The following is a 26,062-nucleotide window of genomic DNA, read 5'->3' on the forward strand; positions in this document are numbered from 1 at the left end:
AAGTGAAGAAAGTGTGGCATCTGTAGAACAATCCTTTACTGCAAGACATGTTCAGAATTAACAATCCCAAGAATAAATGTATGTAAAACTGTAATAAATTCTTTCACTTTTTATAGATTGATTTTATCATGTAGAGAACTGAAGTTATGAAAATTTAAAACTGCACAAGGACTTTATAATTACCCTGTATAATATGGCTTTTTTTTTACTTGAATCATTCATCAAATGAAAGCCAATAAAAAGATCATTATGGATTCCAAAATTTTCCGATTGTAAGATTTTTATTCAAAATTACAAAATAGAAAGCGAGATTATAATAAATTTGGGCAGACATGAAAAAGATCATATCTAAATGATCAATTTGGCAAATTTTGTTATTGCTTCTTTAACCCACTAGCAGTTGTGTAAAATTACATACAAGATATTGCCAACTTTGTAGCATATTTTCACCCATTCAACAGAGACTTTACAAGAGAGATTTTTATATAATTTTCAATAAACTGTAGAAATAAATTACTTTTGAATGCACTGCGAGTTACTCCAGAGCAAGCAGAATGGTTTAATGTCAAAATACCAATGCAAAATTGTTACTTTTTTTTTATTAAGCTATTGGCATTATTTTATTTATTTATTACTACTCCAGCAAAGCAATAAATGCTATGATACAGAGCAAGTACAAGTTTCTTGTGAGTGTGTATATGTCAATACAGGTAGTTCTCGACTTTACGAGTTAATTCATTCCTAGCATGCACTTGTAAAGCGGGAATTTATTTCCCATAGACATAAGGTTAAAAATAGGGGTTACGTTCTCAACAATGAAATTAGTTAGCTAATTAGGTTATGTTTAAAGAATGATTGATTTATCCAAAGAAATTAAAACATAGCCTGTAAAATCAAGCAAATTATAATAATAGAGAAATAATTTACGACTTACAAATGTTAAAGAATGTTTATTCTTCTTCATCATCAACTAAATGCACACTTGTTGATCACTCATTATTGGCTCGGCACTCGTTGGTTTGTTGCACAAGGAGATGTCTTCTTCAGAAATGTTTCAAGATAATCTTCGCTTTTAATTATAAATTTCACGATTGCATGCATAAGCATTTTTTAACAGAACACACAAATTGCAACTAACATGATTTGTGCGAATTAACAAGTTTACGAATCTTAAAAAAAAAAAGGAATGAAGAGAAGGTTCTGAAAATTTATTTACGTTTTTTATACAATTGAACATTTCAGTAAAGGGGAAACACATTTCACCATAATAACGTAAAAAGCCACACAATTCCAGCTATTGGTATTTTTGCAAATGCAAGAGGATCAAGTTTACTACCTGTTTATAATTGCTTGCAGTAACAGAAAAGCCCAATAAACCAGAAAGCGCAAATTGTTTTTATTGTTTTATGGTCATGACCTCCAGAAACGTGCTTTAGAAAAATATCACAAAGGCGTTTAAAATTGATTCTTATAACGGAACATATATGATAATGATGAAAGTGTAGTGCATTTTAATGATTTGAATTGGTAACTAATACAGGTCGACCATCACTAATCTGGCCACCAGTAATCCGGTTCCATCGCTAATTCGAACATAATTTATGCGAATGTAATTTCAAATTTCCCAGGTCAGCGCACAGACCTGCCACTACTGTTTTGGTGGCAGCATCAGCTGTTGGTGCGAACTCGTAAACACTGGCATGCCATTTCCACTTGTTTTTCTGCATTTATTATTATAACATGCTCACATTTAGCCCCAGCCATGGTTCCGATGCATAAAGGAAGTGCCTCTAGTGGTGTAAAGCTCAAACACCTTACATTGTCCATAACAGATAAAGTTGAACTTCTGAAAAAAACTCGACAGCGGTGTGTTTGTGAGAAGTTTAACTCTGCTTAATTGTAAATTCCAGCAATTTCTCTCAGTTCCACTTATCTTAGTAATTTTCTTTTAGCCATTTCTTTTTAGATTTTTTTTTTTTTTTTTTTTTACAACACACTTATACAAACTTGCAGAAAAACACAACACAATATGATGGATAATACAGTGTGCTAACAAACTTGTTTTCACAAAATCTCTAACAATACTGACAAACTTATTGCGATGTTTGAGAGTTTATTTTATCGTAATTAGTTTTGTTGCAGCGCTCGCTGCGTGTGCAATAAACTAATCACAAACGACCTCCGTATGTATGCCATAATAGTGCCACACGTATGTGGCCGACATGGCTTATCAAGAAGTTTTTTTTTTTTTTTTTTTTTAATATTTTAAGCGAAAAAAACGACAACACTGACATGACAATATTTATTTTAGAATTACTAATCAAATTATTTCCTAAATATTTTTGGCCCCAGGGAAATTTTTTTCTTAAACTAGCTTGGCAGTCAACGTGTTAAAAGGTAGAAGGAGGTGGTTAGCTGTTAGATAAAATGTATGTGCTAAAATAACCACCGGTGATCCAGCAAACTCACTAATCCAGCACCCCACAGGTCCCAACGCTGCTGGATTAGTGATGGTCGACCTGTACAATTTACAAACCATGCTCACGACCTTTTATATGGCCTTAAGGTCATGCTCGTGACCTTAAAAATTATATTTTAGAGAGATAAATAGCTTAGTTATACAGCGAAAATTTCAAATTCCGAGATCTTGAAACGAATTACCAAAAAACATTATGTTATTTGGGGGTTTTTTTTTTTAGGAGCATTAGCAACTAAGGCCATATTGCTCCGGGATATGCGGTGGTCATTCCCTGACCTTTCCGCATCCTCCGTATTTGGTGGTGATGGGCTCGAACCCCGGTCTAATCAAGAAGCGTGTGCTACGCACTGCTGCTCCTTCCCACCTTGCTACGGAGGCGCATGTTCACATTATGATATTTTAACGATATGATGGTGTCTCTGGAACTGATTAATATCATAAAGTGGGGTACACTGTACTGTATAGCTATGCACGTGGTTTGGAATGCAGTATTTATGAATGTTTAACATTCATTTTTTGCAATTAATGTTCATATTTTCAATTTTGTTGATACTTAGGAAAAAAAACCTCGTAAACCCGGGAACTCGTAAAGCAAAAACTTGTAAAGCAAGAACTGCCCTGTATCTGTAAATACTTAATCTTACTTAGAATTTGATACCATTCTAAGAGTAAATAACTCAAAATATGGTTCAGCAAACAAATGGGCGATTATAAAAACTCAAAAATTATTTAAGCAATTATAAACATACCAAAAGGTAAAGAGAAAAGCATTTTATTTAGTATTATTAGTGGGAAATGATGCAAGAAGCAAACTTATAAAGCTTGCTTCTTGCATCATTTAGCCAAAAAATCAGCCAAAAAAAAAAAAATTCTTCCTACATCACCTGTCCATCCCTTCCAATAGTTTGTCTAATTCTCTCAATTTATTCAAACTACCCACTTTCACAACAGCAGATGAAAGTTTGTTCCCACATTAACTACCTGCTGGCTGAAGGCAAAACTTCCACACATCTATCCTGAAACCATCCTTCAATTTTTTAAAGATGACATCTTAAATGTCTTTTATCTCGGCACACACTCCTCCAGTTTTAGGCACATACACATTGCACAGCATTTCGACTGGAATTCTGATTATTCTTGGCAATAGCGAGTGTAAGTGATCAATGTGGACCTTGCTTTTCCTGGATATAACATGACTGGGAAACAGCTGTCTTACAGCAGTTACAGATACCATCTTGCTGAAACTACATGCCGTCTACATACTTGAGGAAACTATGTTAACTCTTGTATTAAAAATGTTGTAATTATGTACTGGGCAGATGCTCAAAAGAGTAAATGCCATTGACACCAAAAGGCATTGTTGTACACCACATTGAACTTTGGCACCGTGTAAAGGTTCATAGTGCAGTAGATAGAATTTTTTGTCCAGTGATTTTTTTCCAGTGTGAATAAGCAAAATTTTGGTATATGTTGGATGAAAAACCTTATCTACTGCATCACAAGTCTTCATTTTTGTCCAGAAGTGTCAGAAATTAACAACAAAAATTCAAGCAGTTAATGTAATCATAATATTCTAATACATACACTGCTTGGATTTTGTCTGGATGAAAATTTAAATCATTATGCAAAATGCATTATAAATTCCTGTCAAAAATGCTTAAAAAAACTATGTAAATTAAGGAAATCCTTGTTCATCACCCAACTGTTCACCATTTCATTAATTCATTGCCATTTGTCTACAATGTGCATAATACAGTCCTATCAGCTCACATCAGATCATATTGCTGGTAAATCATTTTGTTTGGTGTATTTATCGAGAATTTCTCAAAATTTCTTATAAATTTCATTGAAACCTTAATGTTACTTTCAATTATTTAAATATTTTCCTGAATAATTTAAAAAAGCTAAAAAGTATCTTCAGATGACTTAATATCCTTCTTAATATTATTAAGGAAATTAATACAAATTTTCTAATGAAGTTTGCATACACGTGTAAAGCAAACGTTTGCCAAAAGTATGGATGAAGAAGCTTTTAATGCCAGTTATGGGTGGTTTGATCTCTTTAAATGTAATTTCCTGTTACAAAGGACTTTACAAAGAGAAAGAAAATCAAATAAAAGAACTGAAAATCATTTCTTTAAGAAAAGTAAGGCTGCAGTCCTTTTAGAAATTGGCACTTTTTTGTTTATTCATAGCTTATGTTACATGAAGTTTATACTAAGAAAAACAGTTGCAAACTCAGGAATATGAATGTTATGTGGGAGAGAGGGAAAGATATATACAGAGTGAGGAAGGAGTTGAGCAGCCAATTGTTCTTCTGTTTAGTAATATTTTTATACTTTAATAAAAGTAATCTTAAAGAATGTGTGCTTTTTACACATAAATAAAAGTTTCTTTTGCCTTTGGAATGTATCTTTCATGCAATACATGTCATACGCAAGTCAATACATACAGAGGTTGATCAGCTCTATTGTACATTGCGGTTATAGGAACATGCGGAACTGGAATTTGGGGAATACAATGTGTATAGAAAGGATAGACAGGACAGGAGGGGAGGAGGGGTTATGCTATTAATTAAGAAACACAAAGTCCAAGGAAGTGAAGCCAGTCGACATCGATGGACAGGGCAGCGTCGAGTCAGTTTGGTGTGACATAAGCATAGGGAAATCAAAATTGAGAGTAGGAGTGTGCTATAGGCCTAATGACTCTGATGAGTATAATAAGATATTGTACAGGGAAATAGAGTGGGCCAGTAAATCAGAGAGTCTTATAATGGGGGACTTTAATTTCCCAGATATTGACTGGAATTTGTGGGTTGGTCACTCGCACACTAGCAAGGCTTTTGTGGATTTATTGGATGATTGTTTTCTACATCAGCATGTTCGTGAGGCAACGAGAGGGAGCAATACTCTTGATCTGATTATCAGTAGTGATTCCTCATGCATTAAGAACCTGCAGATAAATGAACCACTAGGTGGCAGTGATCACAGTGTGTTGAAGTGGGATTTACTCAAGGAGGTAACTACCATCAGAGGTAAAGGGAAGGGTTTTTGTTTTCGTAAAGGCGACTATGATGGTCTGAGACAGTATTTAAATTCTATACAGTGGGACCAACTGATGATGTTACCAACAGCAAACTCAAAATGGGAAGCATTCAAGGAACTAATCTTGGAGGCTACCAGGCTTTACATACCAACTAAGAAATATTGTTCAAGGTTTAGGCCTAAATGGTTGTCAGATGAACTAATGAGACATGTGGCAGAGAAGAAAAATGCATGGGATACATACAAATTAATGGGTGACATGGAAGCCTATGATAGATATAAGTTGGTCTGTAACCAAGTCACAAAGGAGATTAGGCAGGCAAAGGCAGACTATGAAAAATCCTTGGCAAAGGATGCAAAGAAAAACAGAAAAGAGTTCTTTACATACTTGAACTCGAAAAGGAAAGGGATGAATCAGATTGGTCCACTGGATATTGATGGTTCAACAGTTGAGGATCCTGCTCAGGTGGCTAACAATCTAAACGAGTATTTTGCATCTACATTCACGCATGAGGAGTTATTCAGGAAGGAGAATGATGTAGGTAAAGTAAACATTGGCAGTGAGCTGGATGATTTTGTAATAACTGAGAGGAAAGTGGAGGAGAGATTGTTGGGGATAAACATAAAAAAGGCACCTGGGGTGGATGGGATCTATCCAGTTATATTAAAGGAGGCAGCAAAGGAAGTAAGCAAACCCTTAGCCATAATTATGAGAGCTTCCTTGGACTCAGGGGAGGTACCTATGGACTGGAGATGTGCAAATGTGACCCCAATTCACAAAGGAGGTTCAAAGGCTGACACAAGTAATTATAGACCTGTTAGTTTAACTTCTGTTCCAGGTAAATTAATGGAGGCACTGGTTAAAGAAGCACTGCAGGATCATCTAGACAAGAATTCAGTTATAGCTCAGACGCAGCATGGTTTTGTTAAGGGCAGGTCTTGCCTGACCAATTTGATTGGATACTATGATGTAGTCACAAAAGAACTGGATGCAGGGAATAACTTTGATATTATATATTTGGATCTTAGAAAGGCTTTTGATACTGTTGCACATGGAAGACTGCTGCACAAATTGGAGCAGTGTGGCATTGGAGGCAAATTGCTGCTATGGATAAGGGGATGGTTGAGTGGCAGAAGACAGAGAGTGGTAATCAATGGACACTGCTCAACGTGGACTAATGTTATTAGTGGAGTTCCTCAAGGTTCAGTGTTGGGTCCGTTGTTGTTTTCGGTGTTTATGAATGATATTGATGATGGGATATCAAGTTTAATGTCCAAGTTTGCAGATGATACAAAGGTTGGCAGGGTCGTTAAGGACAATACTGACGCTATGCTGCTGCAACAGGATCTGGACAGGTTGAACAGATGGGCTGAGAGGTGGCAAATGAGGTTTAACATCGACAAATGTAAAGTGCTGCATATGGGAAACAGTAACCCCAGAGCAACGTATCAACTCTGCGGTACTACACTGACAGTGGTGGAGAATGAAAAGGACCTGGGGGTAATTGTGCAGGCAGATATGAAGTTCTCTGAGCAGTGCAGACGAGCTGCAAGAGTAGCTCATGGTGTCTTGTCAATGATATACAGGAATTTTTCTAGCAGGGATAAGGAGGTGATTATTCCATTGTATAAGGCAATGGTAAGGCCACATCTTGAGTACTGTATACAGGTCTGGAGGCCTCATTTCAAGAAGGATGTAGAGCTGCTGGAACGGGTACAGAGAAGGGCAACAAGATTAGTAAATGGAACAAAGGGTTGCTCTTACGAAGAAAGGCTTAAGTTTTGCAAATTACAGAGTCTGGAGACTAGGCACCGGCGAGGTGATCTGATAGAGGTGTATAAGGCTTTGAATGGTTTGAGCATGCTCAATGCCAATGGGATTCTTCATCTTTCTCAGAATAATCACCTCAGAGGGCATAAATTCAAATTGAGGAAGGACGGATGTCGGATAGATGTGCGGAAATTTGCCTTTGGCCAGCGGGTGGTTGGTTGGTGGAACCGACTTCCATCACTGGTTGTTGAAGTTGATAGCCTAAACAAATTTAAAGCTCAACTGGACAGGTATTTCGAACGAACGGAGGGGTGAAATGGGAGTGGGTTTTTTTTTTGTTTTTTTTGGCTGATGCTGAATAAGCTTGCTTTCTTGCATCATATGCCTCTGCTAATGCTAATGCTAATGCTAATAACTATGATGAATCGGCCATAATAGACGAGTGGTCAGGAGCGGGAGTGCAATAGCACACGCTCTTTGAGTAGATCAGGGTTCAAGCCCCTGACTGCTAAATACGGTTGATCTGCCAACCCACACTGGACCAGCATAGCAGTTTATGGTCCATTTCCCTCAGCATGAATTGTTGAGGAGGCTTCCATCCTGCAGTGGGTTGATAATGGCTGCAGTTTACCTCTTTAACTATGATGAACAATGAGGATTCCTCCATTATTTATCCATAAAATTATGTAATAAGTCCTTGGATAGTTAATATTTTTTTAATGAGACCAAAGATTATCAAGATACTAACACAATTAACATAATTCTTTATAATACATGGTTTTAAAATACTATCTGAAATATTTTATAACAAACAAAATTTCAGTCATACCTAATAAACCATCCTTTTTCTGTATGATCTACAACACAAAAGCCCTCTCTACCCAACCACTGTACAAAGTCTGTTAGTGTTTCCCATTGTGTAGAATTCATGTGCAAATGATGGCGATCAGCAATATATTCTTGGTAAACTTGATTGGAATGGACCCTCTTTGTCCCTGAAAGTAAATTAAATATAAAAACAAACTTGCATAAACATTAATCTTTTCTTTCTCTCTCTCTCACACGCACAAAATCCATTTAAGGGCATTTACATGTTATCTATTATGCCAAGGGTATCCCAGCAGAACATCACCGCCATAGGCTTGTTTTTGTGCCACGGTGCATCGAGGCTCTATCACTTCCCCAGGTAAACGATGCACACATACCCGGCCGTCCACATGATGCAACAGGAAATGTGATTCACTGGACCAGATGACCTTCTTCCAATTCGATGAAGATGATCTTCATTGAAACTGGATCAAGGTCCAGTTTCGATGCTTGCGTGCCCATTGTCGGCACTGTCACTGGTCAACCGTGGTTAGCATGGGCACTCAAAGCAGCCTGCGGCTATGCAGCCCCATTTTCAGCAGGGTTCGATGTACTGTGTATTGTGACACATTACTCCTGTCACCAGCATTCCAATTACCGGTGAGTTGCACACCACAGTCACCCTTCTGTTGCCACGTACCAGCTGGGAGAGCCGTCACTCACCTCGAGCATCGATGAGCCGTGGTTGTCCAACAGTTCATGGGTTTTCCCACCTCGGACCACTTTCAGTAGGTACTAACCACAGCTGATCATGAGCATCCCACCAGCCATGCCGTTTCGGATATGCTCTGACCCAGTCATCTGGCCATTACAATTTGGCCTTTTTCAAACTCGCTTAAGTCAGCTGCCTTTCCCATCTGAAGAACAAGAACAATCCGTTAACACTGATTAATGGAGCTCAATATCAAGTGTTTTTTATACCGTGTCCCGACCCATGCACGTAGTTCACCTGTAGTTACTTCAATTTGCATAACAACTCGCTGGTCATAATGTTTTGACTCATCGGTGTATGTATACATATATGTATATATGTGTATGTATACATATATATACATATGTATATATTATTATTTTTTTTTATCTATGTAGCATCTACCTGGTAGATGCTATGTGAGCTTTAGAATGGCTAAATGACACAAGGAAGCAGACTTATTCAACATCTGCCAAAAATAAATAAATAAAAGAAGAGAAAAAATTTCTCCAAACACTCATACTTTCCCTGTAATTAAAAAGTGATTATCTAATTCTACTTTGAACTTTACCTCAACCCACCAGACAGGAAATTTATTTCAATGTCCATGAGATCCAGCTTTTTGGTACTCCCTAAGATTTTACATTTATGGTCCATATCAATGAAAATGTATTGCCCTTGTTCATTTTACTGATCACCTTCAGGATCTTATATACCTCAACTAGGTTCCTCTAAGATGTCTAGATGTCTAGTTGCCAAGCTTTTAAGAGCAACCAGATTGGAGAGGGGTGCTCTCCAATCTGGTTGCTCTTATTTTGAGGAAAGAACTGCATTATATAAAAATAGAAATCTAAAATTAGGAACCTGACACACATAAATACTCACCAAATCTTCTCCTAAGCAGCTCCATAAAGCTATCCAAGAACTCCCTGAAAAAAGTAAATCAATGTAATTACAACACTATAAACTTCTATTATGTTAATAAAATTTATCACATTAGCTTTAGTAGTTTTACTATATCATGTAAGTACACCATTAAATTATTCAAAATCAAATTTCAGTGACATACTTTGAAAAGTGGTCTATATATTTATCAGGATTTTCAGCAAAGAGTAGAAGCTGCCGCTGATGGGATTCTGATGTTGTATGACATTTAAATCCATTCTAAAGAAAATAATATATACTGTAAATTATTTCAGAAACATATTGAAATAAGACTTAAATTATAGAAAGTTGACAATACAATAATAAAATCTATAGCTCTCATTAAATTAGGCTCATACATTTTGAAATAAATATATTGAAATACTCTATTAACCTTTTCAAGAGTGAACACAATTTACATTTTTCACATGTGGGCTCTAGGGGAGTGCACGCAAAACTCACTATAGAAAGCCCAGATACACACAGTCAAGAAACCCACTCATGAAAGGATTAAGAAAGACATGTGTAACAAAAAAAATCTGAGAACAAAAAAAAATCTAAAACACATTTCAGTGTAATAATAGTTTCTAAACTGTAATTAACAAGGATCTCTAGATATTTTCTCAGTATGGTTTATTTTTGAATTGTTTTAAAGCCGTCGCATTCACTCAGATATTACGTAAGTTTTTATTTTAGAACATAAAGCAGGAAAAATATGAAGTAATTTTCCATAGTGGGAAACTGAAATAATAATATTATTACATTATTATTATACAGATATAATATAAATAATAATATGAAATAATAATAATGATGAATAACCTACTTAGTTCCTGTACCTTAATTATACAAGGGAAAAAATATTTTCTCCTGTTTGTGTATTCTGCAGTTAGGAATTATGATAAACATAACTGACAATTAGTAATGAAATTTTTAATTTAATTTGAAAATTAAATTAACTAGAGATCACATATAAAACATTAAAAATTTCAAAATCTGTGTTCCTTTAGCAGTAAAATTAAATTATTTTAAACTTATAACTGGCTAACATGCTCTCTCAATTCTTGTGATACCCAGAACAGTGAGAGAAAACAAAAGAACTGTTATCCATGCTGCTCCTTAGTCTGACATGTCAGTACCAGACATTGATATAGACAAAAATTTTTTGTCCACACCAGCATAAAGGTATAGTTTCCTCCCTAAGTGGAATGGGAGGAAGGGGAGGAGAATCATCAACTTCTTCCGATGGATTTTGAATTTTTATAACCTCTGTCATGTTAGCATTAGTAAAGGCACATGATGCAAGAAAGCAAGCTTATATACAATCAGCCAAAAAAAAAAAAAAAAAAAAACTTTCTAATTTCACCCATCCACTTGCTCCAAATGTTTGTCTAGTTCTGCCTTGAATCTATTTAAGCTATCAACACTTCTACAATGACAGATGGAAGTTTGTTCCAGCAATCAATGACACGGTGGTTAAAGGAAAACTTCCGCACATCTATCCTACAACTCTCTTTCCTCAATTTGAATTTATTCACTCTCAGACGATTATTCTGAGCAGGAGGAAGAATCCCATCAGCATTGAGCATGCTCAAACCATTCAAGGCTTTATACACCTCAATCAGATCACCTCGCAGGTGCCTAATCTCCAGGCACTGTAATTTGCAAAACTTAAACCTTTATTCGTAAGAGCAACCCTTTGTTCCATTCATTAATTTTGTTGCCCTTTTCTGCACTCACTCCAGCAGCTCTACATCCTTCCTAAATTGAGGCCTCCAGGCCTGTATACAGTACTCAAGGTATGGCCTGACCATTGCCTTATACAAAGGGATAATCACCTCCTTATCCTTGCTAAAAAAATTCCTGTATATCATCGACAAGTCACCATGCTGCTCAGAAAACTTCATATCTACCTGCACAATTACCCCTAGGTCCTTTTCATTCTCTACCACTGTCAGTGGTAGAGAATGAAAGCTGATATGTTACTCTGGGGTTACTGCTTCCCATATGCAGTACTTTACATTTGTCAATGTTAAACTTCAGTTGCCACCTCTCAGCCCATCTGCTCAACTTTTCTAGATCCTGTTGCAGCAGCGTACTGTCATTAACAACCCTGCCAACCTTCGTATCTTCTGCAAATTTGGACATTAAGCCTGATATACCAACATCAATATCATTAATAAATATAGAAAACAACAATGGACCCAACACTGAACCCTGAGGGACTCACTAATAACATTAGTCCACGAAGAGCAGTGTCCATTGATTACCACTCTCTGTCTTTTCCCACTCAACCATCCCTTTATCCATAGCAGCAATTTGCCTCCAATGCCACACTGCTCCAATCTGTGCAGCAGTCTTACATGTGCAACAATATCAAAAGTCTTTCTAAGATCTAAATATATGATATCAAAATTATTCTTTCCATCCAGTTCCTTTGTGACCACATCATAGTATCCAATCAAATTGGTTTTGTTATTGTTGTTTGTTTGTTATTTGGTTTTTAGGAGCATTAGCCACTAAGGCCATATTGCTCTGGGGATATGTGGTGGTCATTCCCTGACCTTTCCACATCCTCCGTATTTGGTGGTCAAGTGTCGAACCCCGGTCTAATCAAGAAGCGTGTGCTACGCACTGCTGCTCCTGCCCACCTGACTACGGAGACGCCTATATCAAATTGGTCACACAAGACTTCCCCTTAACAAAACCATGCTGAGTCAGAGCTATAACTGAAGTCTTGTCTAGATGATCCTGCAATGCTTCTTTAACCAGTGCCTCCATTAATTTCCCTGGAACAGAAGCTAAACTAACAGGTCTGTAATTACTTGTGTCGCCCTTTGATCCTCCTTTATGAATTGGGGTCACATTTGCACATCTCCAGTGTGCAAATGTGACCCTAGGGAAGGTACCCTGAGTCAAAGGATGCTCTCATAATTATGCCTAAGGGTTTGCTTGCTTCCTTTACTGCCTCCTTCAATATAACTGGATAGATCCCATCCACCTCAGGTGCCTTTCTTATGTTTATCTTCAACAATTTCTCCTCCACTTTGCTCCCAGAGCGGTACAGTGATTCCTAACCTATGGGTCCTGACCAAAGCAGGGGTCACCATTACACTTGCTAGGTGTTGCAAAAATACAATTACACTATGATAAACTTGTGCTACTTGTCATAATATGCATGCCCATCTTTACTTCTGTTACCTAAATCAGTTGGCATTACACAATCAAAATGTGCATGTTTTTCATTTACAAGTAGTAAAGCAGTAATCTGATGTTTGCTTCATGTAAGCTTACTTCTGTATATATTTCTGTTATTAGTACAGCCAGGGCTCAGAATGGGTTGAGTACAATGGAATTCTGTTTGAGTTCATCCTATATATTGGTAATGATTATTAAAAATAAGATATTTTATTAATGAGTGTTCCACTTTGTAAAATTTTTCAATTCAACTCCTGAGCAGAGCAGTGCATTATAAATTTTATTTGCTCTTTATTTAAAAAATTATTGATGAATTAAGAGCAAAAACATTCTACAATTTAGTGGTGCCTGTAAACCCCTGCAGGAGGAAACTGGCCAACTACAGCGAGGAATAGGAAAAGATGGAAGGCTTTGAGAGAGGCCTTTGCCCAGCAGTGGGTCAGCAATGGCTAAAAGGAAAAAGTAAAACTGATACAACCTATACATTACTGTACCAAGAAGTCTCGCTGGTCAACTACTATCTATGTGTCCACAGCCATTGGCTCTGGTCAACCTGTTTTCTACTGTAAGCATCCTATTAGAGAATTAGGAGAGAGTGATTTTCCTTTATCCCTGAAATTCATCTGTTGTTTCAAAGAAATGAGTCATCTACACTTATCACTAAATTTCACCTGTCTCTGATTACATGGTAGATATAAGTGGTCCCTAAATCAGTTTTGTTTTAGCTGCTCTGCAAGTAATCTTAGTGTCTAAGTGGAAATTCTTGAGTGTAGTGTGAAAAAGTGGAAGTGCTTAGTAGTGTAGATCAGGGCATTAAAAAAAAAGAAAAGAAATTGCTTTAAAATTTGTTATTCCTGCCAGCAGTGTGTTAACAATTCTGAAAAACTCTGTTTCTATTTTCAAACTGTTTGAGGAAGCAAGATCTAATCGGAAGTGTGCGAAATTATGCCTGTTTGAAGATGAAACATTTTTAAGTGAATGAAGTTGATTCAAGACCAAAATTTGCCGATATCAGGGCCATTAATAAAAGAAAAGGCTATGGAGTATGCATCTTTTCTGGGGCATAAAATATTCCAAGCCAGTGCTGGTTGGCTGGAGAAATTTAAAGAGTGCCATGGCTTACTCGTCATTTTATAAAAAGTTGTTTCTTTTTATAAAAATAACTTTCTTTTTCTTTTTATTTATTTATATTAAATAAAAAGTTATTTCTGCTGAAAATGGAGTTGCAATTGAAAAAGGCTATACCCATTGGAAAGAAATAGTTTTGCAAAAAATTATGGAAGACTACTGAGTCAAAAGACATTAAATGTTGATGAAACATGTCTATGTTTTAAATGTTTGCTTAACAAGAGACTGACTTCTGCCCACCTTCATTCAGTAATTTCAAACCTTACAAGCTTGTTTTCTTCCCTCGGAATACCTTGTGTAAATTGCAGCCAATGGACCAAGGCATTATCAAGAATTTGAAATGCACTACGGAAGGTGCATACTGAAAAAAATTATACTGAGAATAGAAAGCGACCAACCTATAGATTCTATTATAGATTTGCAAATGTGCATAGAAACAACAATTAAGAATTGTTTTGCAAAAGCAGGTTTTGCTAAAACGCTAATTAACAGTGATGAGAGGAATGAACTACTACAAGACATTAAGCAATCTTGGGAAGAGTTCCAAGCGACTGTATTTTCACATAGTAAAAACGTTTTTCTTCTCTACACAGAAAATTTATTTACAAATTAAGTCCAGTCTTGTGTTTTAAATATTATAAAGTTACCACAGATAAATGGAATAAGTTGTTTAAGGTCATTAGTAATAGAAAAAGCTGCAGAATCTCTACCAGCAGGATACATACAACTATAAAACTGAAGCCAGCTGGAATTATGAATCACACACTAAAATAACCAAGGGAAATTACCTCACTTAGGAAAGTTAGTTTGGAGAAAGTCAAACATTTCAGAGTGACTTGTAGAGTTAAGATAATGACAGAGGTAACAAATGAATTTGGCAGAATGATCTTTTCTGCCAATTTTTTTTTTTTATCTTTTGTTGCCTAAAGAGATTTTAGGCGAAAAAAGATCAAAAAGAGCTAGCACGGTCGGCTCAGGTGTACAGTAAAATCCAATGTACAACAAAAAATAGCCAAATATTTAATGACGTAATTCTTAAAAGTGTACAATATATTGTGCGCATCATGTAAATAGTCATTTCTTAATATGTATGCATTAATAAATTAATTGTTTTAAAATGTTATTGCTAAAATTTAAAATGTTATTAACCCTCTGGCAAGGAATATCAAAGCAGACAAGTACCAAGCAGGAATCACAGGGCAAATAATAAGAACAAATAAGATGAGTGTTGGTTGATTCAACCAATAATCGTGTGTCAGAAAAAGTGTGACCTGTGAGATTACAGATGGTAGTGGATATCTTAATATCAGAACTGAGACCACCCATATTTATGATATGAATTAGGAAGTTTTGGGAGGTTTTATTCTCTTGGTAGATAAGTCTAACTATCTATGACAAACTGATGTTGATGAAACAAAAGTCTTGGGGAGGGAGACCAAGTTGTATGAACTGATGAAACTTTTTAGATATGGCATACAGCAAGATACACCCACTTCTTTAGTATAGCCTCAACCAAGTCCCCCAACCCCAAACACACTATTTGGACTTCTCCAGTTTGACAGGCAACAAGATTATACACTAGGTAATCCAGATTCTTCCTAAAATGTTACCAAGAGGTTCAGAAGAGTGGACTATCTAGTAGCCAGCCGTAAAAACCATTTTAAATCTGTACCAACCATAACTTAAAAAATGCAGTTTTTCCTACAAGCTGATTTTGCATACAAATGACAGATGCATATTTACTATATGCAGGCTATGCCAGATCTTAAGAAATAAGAAATTTAAATGTATAAAGAATTTTCTGAATTCTTGTTATAGTTATTTTTAATTATTCACATTAACTTTGATAATGCATTTTTTTTTATAATGAATGACTGTTACAAAAGTAGCAGTCATTAACTTTATTATTCAACAGATGCAGAGACAGTCATTTCAGTCTATCATTCTTTCACTATGTCATCAGGTGTTCAAATGTGTATAGCAATTGTTCATCAATTTTTAAAATTAGCTAGAAAATTAATGAACTGCACACAGAAGCTAGATGAAAGAAATGATACTGACATTCTTTATTCAGATTTTAGAAAGATATTTGACTCAATACTACACAAGGATTATTATATAAGGACATTGGGATCATGGGTAAGGTTCTTAGATAGACTGCAGGGTGAATGCAGGGCAGGAGGCAGAGGACTGTGATTAATGATTACTCTTCAAATTAGACTAAATTAGAAGGTGGGTTCCTCCAAGGATAGCTACTGGGACTACTGTTGTATCTGATTTTCTTAAATGACACTAAAGAACGAATATAAGGCATGAAGTCAAAATTTACAAATAAAAATAAATAAATTTTCTGTTTATACTCCAGGACGACCAAATGGTCAGAAGAGTTCACAAGATAGACAGAATACAAGAAACAGCACCGTATTCAGAAGTCACAGGCTTAAACCCCGGTCACTCAAGGCACGTGTACTTATGCACCCACGCACCTGACCACTAGGCTACGGCGATATCATGATTGGGAGAGAGTGGTTAATGATCAGCACCAAAGCAGCACTCCTTCAGGATGACTTGGATGAAAATGGCCAGAAAAGTGGCAGCTATGTTTTAATACTATAAAATGCAAGGTCTTATACTTCGGGAATACCAAATATACAGAATTTGGTCAAACATTTCCCAGGAGTTTATCGCAACATGCTATGAAATGTTTAGCTAGATAGCAAATCTGGATAATGAAATTTAAATGTTATACAAATGAAGTTAGGTGGATCACAAAACAAAAAAAATGACTAGAACAAAACTGATATATCAAAATATAAGACAATGAATATATGGTAGTAGAAAATTTGAAATGCATGATAAAAGGAAAGACTACATTTCTGTCCTAATTTAAATAATAGCACAGTCAACTTCATTATTTTACAATACAAGAAACCTTGCAGTGATTCAAAACAAATTTCTGAAACACAAATTGCATCTTAAAATGCTTTTAAATTATTTCATGTTTTATCACTAGGCAACAAAAATAAATCAATGTATTAATAAAAATTCCTGCTGGAAAAAATAAAAAAGGAAAAAAGATCTACCTCATCTCGACACTGCTTCTGGCACATCTGACAGTACCATCTTAACTTCTGTAAGCCTTTTGCCTTAATACGGTTGGCAATGGCTTTTGGTGTTAAAGATTCATGTTTCGGCATCTTTTACTAGATAAAAGAAAGTAATATCAATTACACAGAAAACTAAAAAAACAAAACTATTATAAACTATTGTCTAACTGTAATAAAATTAAATAAAAACATAGGTTATTTTTAAAAAAAATTAAATGTAAAACTCATCATAGGAAGCAAAGCTTATATAGCATCTGCAAATAAAAGAAAATCTACTTTCATATTTTATCTATTTACATTACGATGAGATGGTAATTTGTTAAAACTGATAACACTGACTACAGAAAAATTTCTGTAGATCTAGCCTACAATTATATTTCCTTAATCAGAATTTGTCTCCTTGGTTACATTATTCAGGAGAGAGAGAAAATATGCCTTCCCTATTGTTAAGTTTATCCAACCCATTTAAGGCTTTAACATCAGTTCCACACACAAGTGCCTGGTTTCCAAACTTTCATCACAACAATCTGCATCACAACTATCTCACTGTTCTTTCATGCACCTCTTCAAACAAACATATCTTTTTTTTGAAATGAGGCTGCCAGTATTCAAGATGCAGTCTGACCACTGATTTTATGGTGAGATAAATTACCTCCATCTCTAATGTTAAATTTACTTGACAGAACCCCATCAGCTGTCCTAACAGCCTTACTGCACTACTAAGCAAATTTTATAACACTGTTGAATAAATGCTCCCCTAGATCCTTTATTTAAGGGTTAGTGTGTTATCTCCCACTGATATTACTGTGACCCAGATGTAGAACCTTACATTTAGTAGCATGCAAGCTTAACAGGCATTTTTTAAACCAGTTGTATAATTTATATGTCTTACTGTTGCAAATGCCCACCTTAACAAGGATAGGTACCATTACCTCTCTTATGATATCACCATTACTGAAGTGACTGTACACTGAAAGGACAGAATTCATACCTGGTTCCTGGGCAACGTGGTGCTGTCACCCCTCTCGTTAGTGGACGAACCCACTGCTTGGCAAGTATATAGGTACACTGCATTACTGCATTCGCGTAGATGGTAATTCAATGTCAGTATGGATAAACGTCATGAGTAACTGACTTTGAAAGAGTGATGATAGTGGGTGCCCAGTGCATGGGTCACTCTATCGCAGAGGTGGTACAGAAATTGCACTATCTCTGTTCGACAGTATCAAGTGTATAGGGAATGCGCCACTTCCAATAACATCTCATTGTGGACAGCAATGTGGTCGGAGAAAGGTGGTGGATGAAGTGGCCATCAACATCTGTCTTGCATTGTTTCAGCCAACCAGAGAGCGACAGTGACACAAATCACCGCCGACTTCAACGAGAGAGGTGCCAGAAACGTCTTCACCAAGACCATCAGGCAAGCATTAGCCACAATAGGTAATGGGAGCTGCCAATCCACTTTTTATGCAGTACAATATTCAAAGTTGCATTTTAATAAATATCAATAATAAGCAAAACACTTCTTTTAGGCTATGGCCAGACAGGCAAGTAAAATCTCTGTGGTTAATAAAATGACATTTTTATCACTCATCTGGCCATAGTCTCAGGAAATATCTAAAGCTTCAGATTAAATTTGTGAATAAGCCACACACCCAAATTTTTGGATCAACATTTCTAGAACAAAGTGTGCAGGGTATTTGAGAAAATATGGTAATTAATAACACTTATGTAAAAGTAATTAAGTTTTTCATTTATTACAATATGACTAGACCCATTATTTAATATTTCATTAATGCAAATTATTAATCATTTCTCTTTGCACTGACAAGCTGAAAAATATAAAATGTTTATAATTATTAGTAGCAAATAAATATAATGCCTATTCTATGGTACTTTTGATAAATATATGAATGCAGTGAGCAGTGTATATCATCACAAGCTTTGGCCATGCTGCAATGTTTCTTCTTTCAGTCTTTTCTGTACAAATACACACAAAACAATAGTAAGTACGCACACCAAACTTGTACTGAGAATACAACAAATGTTATTTTTTTTTATTATGTATGCTGTAATATTTCATTTGTCTTTTTTTCTGTACAAGTGCACACAGTAATCAGTGTGTATACCAAACTTGTACTGAGAATACAACAAATGTTATTTTTTTTTTATTATATATGTTGTAATATTTAAAATAAAGTTATTGTAGGGGGTAAATCCCAAATAAAAAAAAAATCAATCTGCAGTCAGTCAGATAGTTAATAAATAATGTCCCATTCTATATAAAAAATGACAAACAGTAAGGAAGATAAGCATTTCAGTTATAAATTTCTTTTCAACATATGGTCTTGTTAATTATTTTTATAATTTTTTAGATATTTGGCCACAAGATCAATTTTTGCAGTCCATGGAAAACATTAATGTGTGATCTCACTGCAGCAACAATTTGTTTAAAAGAAGCTTAATATTGCACATTTTCAGAGCATCCACCTTGGCTTGGATGTGACCCCTCAGGTAGAGGAACAAATGTGTACAGTCAAGGGACAGTGGTGGCTATTGCTAAAAATGACAAGCCAATGCTTGCCTTTGTAAATACCTGATTAGACAATCAAACAATTTTTTTTTTTTTATACTCTAGTATGTCTTTCTATAGCAAGAGGGACTATAATGGCAGGCACAAAGAGTGCTCCGCAATTTGCCATTCATTTTTTATGGTGGTATATAGGTTCAAATGAAAACATCGCACCTAAGCCATGTATACAATACAACAAAAGTTGAAATAATATTAACCATTATTCTTTCTTAGTAGACATACAACAGTATCAGAGTATGTGCTTACAACAGTAAACTCAATTATTTACTTTTATATTCCTTGTATTATATAAATATAGTTCAATTGCAAATATGGGTGTATGCAACATTCTGGTTACATCCTCTGATATTTATAATTGTGAAATTTATAATTTTATTATTTTAAGATTTGAAAATGTATAGCTTATATAAAAAAAGTAACTTATTAAGTTATGTTGTTTTAATTAAATGATTCTCTATATGCATCAATTTCCTACAGAAGTGTATATTCACTAAATGCAAGGCATGTCCTTAAACAACATGTTTAATCCATGTGCTTACACTGTGATGGCATTCTTTAATTTCTTATTTTCATGTTGGGAATGTGGTTAAAGCACTATGCTTATGGCATAAGAGGGTGGTAATCGTAGTACTAGTATTAGCCATATGGTGCAAGGAAGCCCAAGGCATTTTCTGCACTAGCCAAAAAATAAAATAAAAATATAAATATAATAAAATAACTACCTATTTGACTCCCCTCCACATACAAGTACCTGTCCAGCTGACCTTTGAATCTTCTCAACCTGTCGGTCTCAACTATCCAGTGAAAACTTATTCCAGTAATCAATGACATATAAAGTATTTTAGAACCCCAGGGGCTCACATCTGGTGAGTATGGGCTGGATATCATCATTCTTCTCTTTCTTGGTGATTCCTTTCTACTTTTCTCTCTCAGGGTAACTCGGGAATTTTTTTTTGGCTGGTGCAGCATAAGCCTCAGGCTTCCTTGCACCACATGGCTAAAAATAATAAGAGCCTCATGCTACATGGTAGAATGACTAACGTATAGGTTAGTGCAATTGCATCAGTTTAATTCGTAGCTATCTACCAAAGTAGTTAAGTTGGCATTGTTTTAATTACATCTCATATTGTGAATACCTTCACAACGAGTTGCCATGGTATTGTACTACCTCGAATAAGTAACACTTCACCAGTGGAAAAGACTAATGTTACTTATTCTCAGCAAATACCACCACCCAGACGGCACCGTTTTGAAGCTCATCGGTGGGCGGGCAGGTACCTGGTTGTTGCAGTAGTGACAACCAGCTATGAAGTATAACTCCATAGTAATCAACAACTCATTGGCTGAAAGAAAACTTCCTGTTTTTTTTTTGTTTTTTTTGGTAGTTGTTGGCGCATAGGCTTCTGTAGCCATAATGCACCTCCCAAAGTTTTTGCAGTACTTTGATCCAAGCCAGAGGCGGGTATCGAACCCGCGACCTTTGGGTTGCCAGGCAGGCACCTTTACCCACCCGGCTAGCCCAGTCAGCGAAAACTTCCTGTAATCTACTCTAAACCTCTTCCCCTGTAATTTGAATTTATGGCCTCTAGTTCTGGAATCATTTATAACTGAAAATTTCAGAACTAGAGGCCATAAATTCAAATTACAGGGGAAGAGGATATATAAGCAAATTACAGGATATATAAGCTTATAGTCACATACCAGTGGCAGTTCAGCAGTTGTTGGCTGCAAAAACAAAAAAAATCACAGTAATGCAGCAGTCTCCCAATTCTCTGATCTTGCGCGCTGTCTGACTTCTTGCTGTTCCCTAAACTGAAAATGGTGCTTCAAGGTCATCATTTAGTTAGTGGATGACATCAAAGAAAATGGTTTGGTTTGGTTTGGTTTTGGTTTTATTGGCGCATTAGCTACTAAGGCTATAATGCGCCAAGACCAGCAAAGAAAATGCAGAGGCAGCCCTAAGTGTGCTGAAAAAACATGATTTTAAAGAATGTTTCAAAGCTTCGGAAGACTGGTGGAGTAAGTGTATATGTATGTGTGTGTGTGTGTCTGCAGAAGGAAGGTACTTTGAAGGTGATTAGGTTAACAAATCAAACTATTCACTCATTAAATTTTTATAGTAAAATTCTGAGAACTTTTTGAATATACGTCGTATTTGAAGCCTTTCCTCATGTGGATATCCCTTTGCTGATCTCACCAGGCACATTGCCCATCTTTGGACCATGAAGTTTGATGTTTCAGTTTTTAGGTGCAGTCTACATACTTGAACACAGTATTCCAAATGTGGTCCCTATCAGTGATGCATAGTAGAACAGAATCAGAAATTTTCAGATAAATCAACATTCAGATGTGATTGACGGTTCAAGCCTTCATGACTGCTAAATACAGTTAATGATTGCATTCATGATTATTGTAAATTCTTCTGTTTGTTGTTTGTTTGTTATTTGGTTTTTAGGAGCATTAGCAACTAAGACCATATTGCTCCGGGGATATGCGGTGGTCATTCCCTGACCTTTCCGCATCCTCCGTATTTGGTGGTCACGGGCTCGAATCCCGGTCTAATCAAGAAGCGTGTGCTACGCACTGCTGCTCCTGCCCACCTGGCTACAGAGGCGCCTAAATTCTTCTGGCCTGGTGCTTATGCCAAGAGTATAAATAAGAACATTTATCTGAAAATCATATCTAAGGGGATTTATAGGTTTTTTTTTTTTTTTTTTTTGGCTTATTTAGCAAATAAAAACAAACAAACCACCTCATCTGTACATTCCCTCTAACAATCCATCTAATACTTCCTTTACACCTCTCTCCTACAACAATTATTTTTCAATTTAATTGAAAACTTATGTGTGTGTTTAACTAGTTATTTATAAATGATTAAACATTTCAATTCTTTGTGCGTGGGAAGGTGGTTGGCCTATTAATACTCCTATATATAGGTTGGAAATTGAGAAGACAGCAATTAATGGTAAGTATGGTGTTACACGACACCAAATTTTTTTTTTTTTTTATTATCATTAGCTATATGGTGCAAGGAAGCCTGAGGCTTATGCTGCACTAGCCAAAAAGAAAATTCCCAAGTTACCCTAAGAGAGAGAGAGAGAATAAGTATCAGAAGTAGAAGGGAATCACAAGAAAGAGAAGAATGACGATATCCAGCTCAGGACCCTGGGTGTGCCAAGCCCATACTCACCAGATGTGAGCCCTGGGGTTGAAGCCAAGCTAATATAACTTCTTCTTTTTGGTTTGTTCTACGGAGGGTGTTAGCAAACTTTTTACATGTTAGTGCCATTTTTGTGACAGCGGCTAATGAACTGAAATTTAATCGCCTAGAGAATCTCTACGCAATAGTTTGCTGCCTAAGATTCCAATATGATCAACATACCCAAGCAGAAGCGTTTTCTGGTAGAATTGTTGTCAAGCAGATGCTTGCAGTACTGCAGTGACAGCTAATATATAAGCTTTCATATAAGAAAATGAAAATCTACTAAGGTTTTTTTTTATTAATTAAATACAACAAAATCCACTCACAATCATGTATGGCTATCATTAAAATAATAAGAATAATATATATATAAGTTATTTCTTAATAACCTTACTGTGGCGTCTGGTACCTAAGAAGTATGCCACGCAAATAACATTAAGCATATTTCAGGAGTTTAGAATCACTTCATCTTACTTGATGGAGCAACAGAGTAAATAAATAATGAAACAGAGCACAAAATATTAAGTGCACTTCACTGCAGCTAAAAAGCAAACAAAAAAACACTAGCAAAACTAAACCACTGCCACAAACTGTTTTCAAAAGCGTATATGCAGCGTCCTCTGCATTAAATTTATGATATACAATACCTTCACTCAGATAGAAATTATTTTGATTTATTAAGCCAGTGAGTTTCAAATCAGACCGCGGACAACCACTGTTCAGTGAAAAGTCGCTAGGGGTTTCTTGAAAATAAGTTAGTTATCAGAATGATATTATGGAATTTGTTTTTATCAAGACACTGTCCCGACATAGAGGATATTGCCTGACAGGTCCAGAAAACACTGGGTTTAAACAGGAAAGCGTGGCGAAGTCCATAAAAATGACTGCACATAAACATCACCTTTTATATCACTTCAGCTAGATCTTTAATAACAGTAGGCTATCGCTTTGTATCTTAGAATATTGATTAGCTAACATAATTTGGCATTCTAAGTCCAAGGGTGAATTGCGTCAGAACAGGTTGGTCGTTGAAGGGTTTTATGCACATCATCAACTTAGGCCATAATGGGCTATTTACACTCAGTTGCTGCTGCTGTAGTAGAATTGTAGGAGCATCAGTGACTAAGGCCATATTGCTTCGTGTATACTTCCGTAAATCGCGTATGTTCTATGGTCGATTTTCTGTTTACTGGACGAAAAATCCGAGTTTACGGGAGAAAAAACCATGTTCCCTCGCCTGAGACCGACTGAATCAGCCATGTTGTGAAAAAGGCCCATAAAAATTCCTCACGTCATCGATGGGACTCGAGCGCAGTCCTTTTCCACCAAGTGGGGGGGAGGACGCCGATTCTACTAACTATGCTACCCAAGAGGGCTTTATACTCGGTGATTATTGAATTGTGAGCACCCCATCTGTAATGGGCTATAGCGCATAGCTGGAAGTTCAACTTCCACAACAAAGGATTGGTTTTATCGCTTTTAATTTAGTATATTTTAATGTGTTTTATTGTTCTTAACCCAGTATATTTTATATATTTTAGTTGTAAAGTTAAATATAATTTATTGTAAATACAGGCAAATATAATTTATTATAAATACATAGTTATCAAGATTCCAGTTTTCATTGTGTTTTATTTCTACATAAGGTTGGTGGAAAACATTTAAAACTACAATGTGAATATACCCAACCTCAGAGGCCTGTTTGAAGGATGCTAGAGCAGTTATAATTTGCATCTGTCGTGCAAGTCAAAGTGATAAAATAGCAGTTAATGGAAGTAGTAAAGATATCATGGAAAAGTAATAAAGATATCATGGAAAAGATTATGCAAGGCAGATGTTCATGGTGAACGAAGGGTGCAGTGTCTTGTACGGGCTCAAAGGCAGGTCACTGTGTGACAGTTGTGTTGATCGCAATATAGCATGGGGATTTTAAGAACAATATCCCAAATGACTATGCACCGCACACTCAGCCTTGAATCGTCCACAGAGGACGATTCAAGAGATGCCCTTTCCTCAACGCTGGTCATCGTCGAAGGTGAAGGCTGTAGTGTCAACAACAAGCTGGTTAGACACTGGAGGGCTGGAAATTAATGTGCTAGTCGGATGAGTCCAAATACGTAGTGCAACACGCCGACGGACGCCTTTGCACTATCCAGATGGGTACCGGTGGTTGCTTAATATGAGTCAACTTTGCTGACGAGAACTAATGGACCAAAGTTTCAGTGACGAGATCTAGCAGCAGCTCTTAGGAGACTACATGCACCTCAACCTGCCATGGTATTTTTTTTTTTTCGGACAGAAGCGGGATCTTCCAAAACGATAATGCACCGTGTCATTGAACCTGCACTGTTCACAATTGGTCTGAGGAACACAGTGAAGATATCAGCCGTCCTGATTGGTCTCCAACTTCGCCTGACTTCACACCAATTGAACACCTGTGGAATGTTTGGGAACGGAAAGTGAGGGGTATTGACATACAACTGTCATCTGTTCTGACACGGTTAAAACCTAGCAGGCAGCACAGCTGTAGTTCCCTTGATGACTTCAGTCATCCAGTGGAGTCAATGTCTAGGTGAATAGTGGCTGTTTTTTTCCTTGGATCATTGACCGGATTCTAACTCAGGTCTTTTTAACCTGGGCTGGGGAGTTTACGGTGAATATACCACCCTTAGACCTCGTGGGTAGCACGAGGCAAACCAACCAAAAACCTCATGCAATTGATGAACATAATACACAAGCACAGATGAGATATTTTTCGGGTGGTCCTAATATGCCAGTTTTTTTTTTTTTTTTTTTTTTTGCCGCCTCGCAGGCAGTTACGCTTATTCAATGCATAGGTGAAACAGCTTGCGATGTAATGGCAGAGCATTGTCAGAGAAGGAGGGTAGTTTCAAGTATGCGATGATTTTAATTTCATCTGAATGTCACCTTTTCAGATATACATTTTAAAAATCGGGGGGGGGGAGGAATAATTTCTGAGGACTGTACTCAATTTGGGGATGGAGAAACCGTGGATGGCAGGCAACCTTAAAAAAAATCATGCACTGTTATTGCTCCA

General features: G+C 36.4%; 1 protein-coding gene across 3 annotated transcripts in view; it reads right to left on the reverse strand.

Moving 5' to 3' along the window:
• kin17 (kin17 DNA and RNA binding protein) overlaps positions 1 to 23,594 on the reverse strand; it is a 62,034-nt gene extending 38,440 nt beyond the window's left edge. Inside the window, exons 1-5 of one of the 3 annotated variants that reach the window (XM_090368997.1) lie at positions 23,414 to 23,594; positions 17,186 to 17,305; positions 9,922 to 10,016; positions 9,738 to 9,781; positions 8,124 to 8,289 (exon numbers count right to left, since the gene is read on the reverse strand). In XM_090368997.1, coding sequence (XP_090225123.1) covers positions 8,124 to 8,289; positions 9,738 to 9,781; positions 9,922 to 10,016; positions 17,186 to 17,299 — 419 coding nt within the window. In that variant the 5' untranslated portion in view covers positions 17,300 to 17,305; positions 23,414 to 23,594. Of the gene's footprint in view, positions 1 to 8,123; positions 8,290 to 9,737; positions 9,782 to 9,921; positions 10,017 to 17,185; positions 17,306 to 23,393 lie in introns of all 3 variants that reach the window. The other 2 variants (XM_090368995.1, XM_090368996.1) reach the window with 2 other exon arrangements.
• Between the last annotated feature and the right edge of the window lie 2,468 nt (positions 23,595 to 26,062).

Source organism: Mastigoproctus giganteus, chromosome 2, assembly GCF_048544385.1.
Source record: "Mastigoproctus giganteus isolate SK-2022 chromosome 2, ASM4854438v1, whole genome shotgun sequence".
NCBI lineage: Eukaryota > Metazoa > Arthropoda > Arachnida > Uropygi > Thelyphonidae > Mastigoproctus > Mastigoproctus giganteus.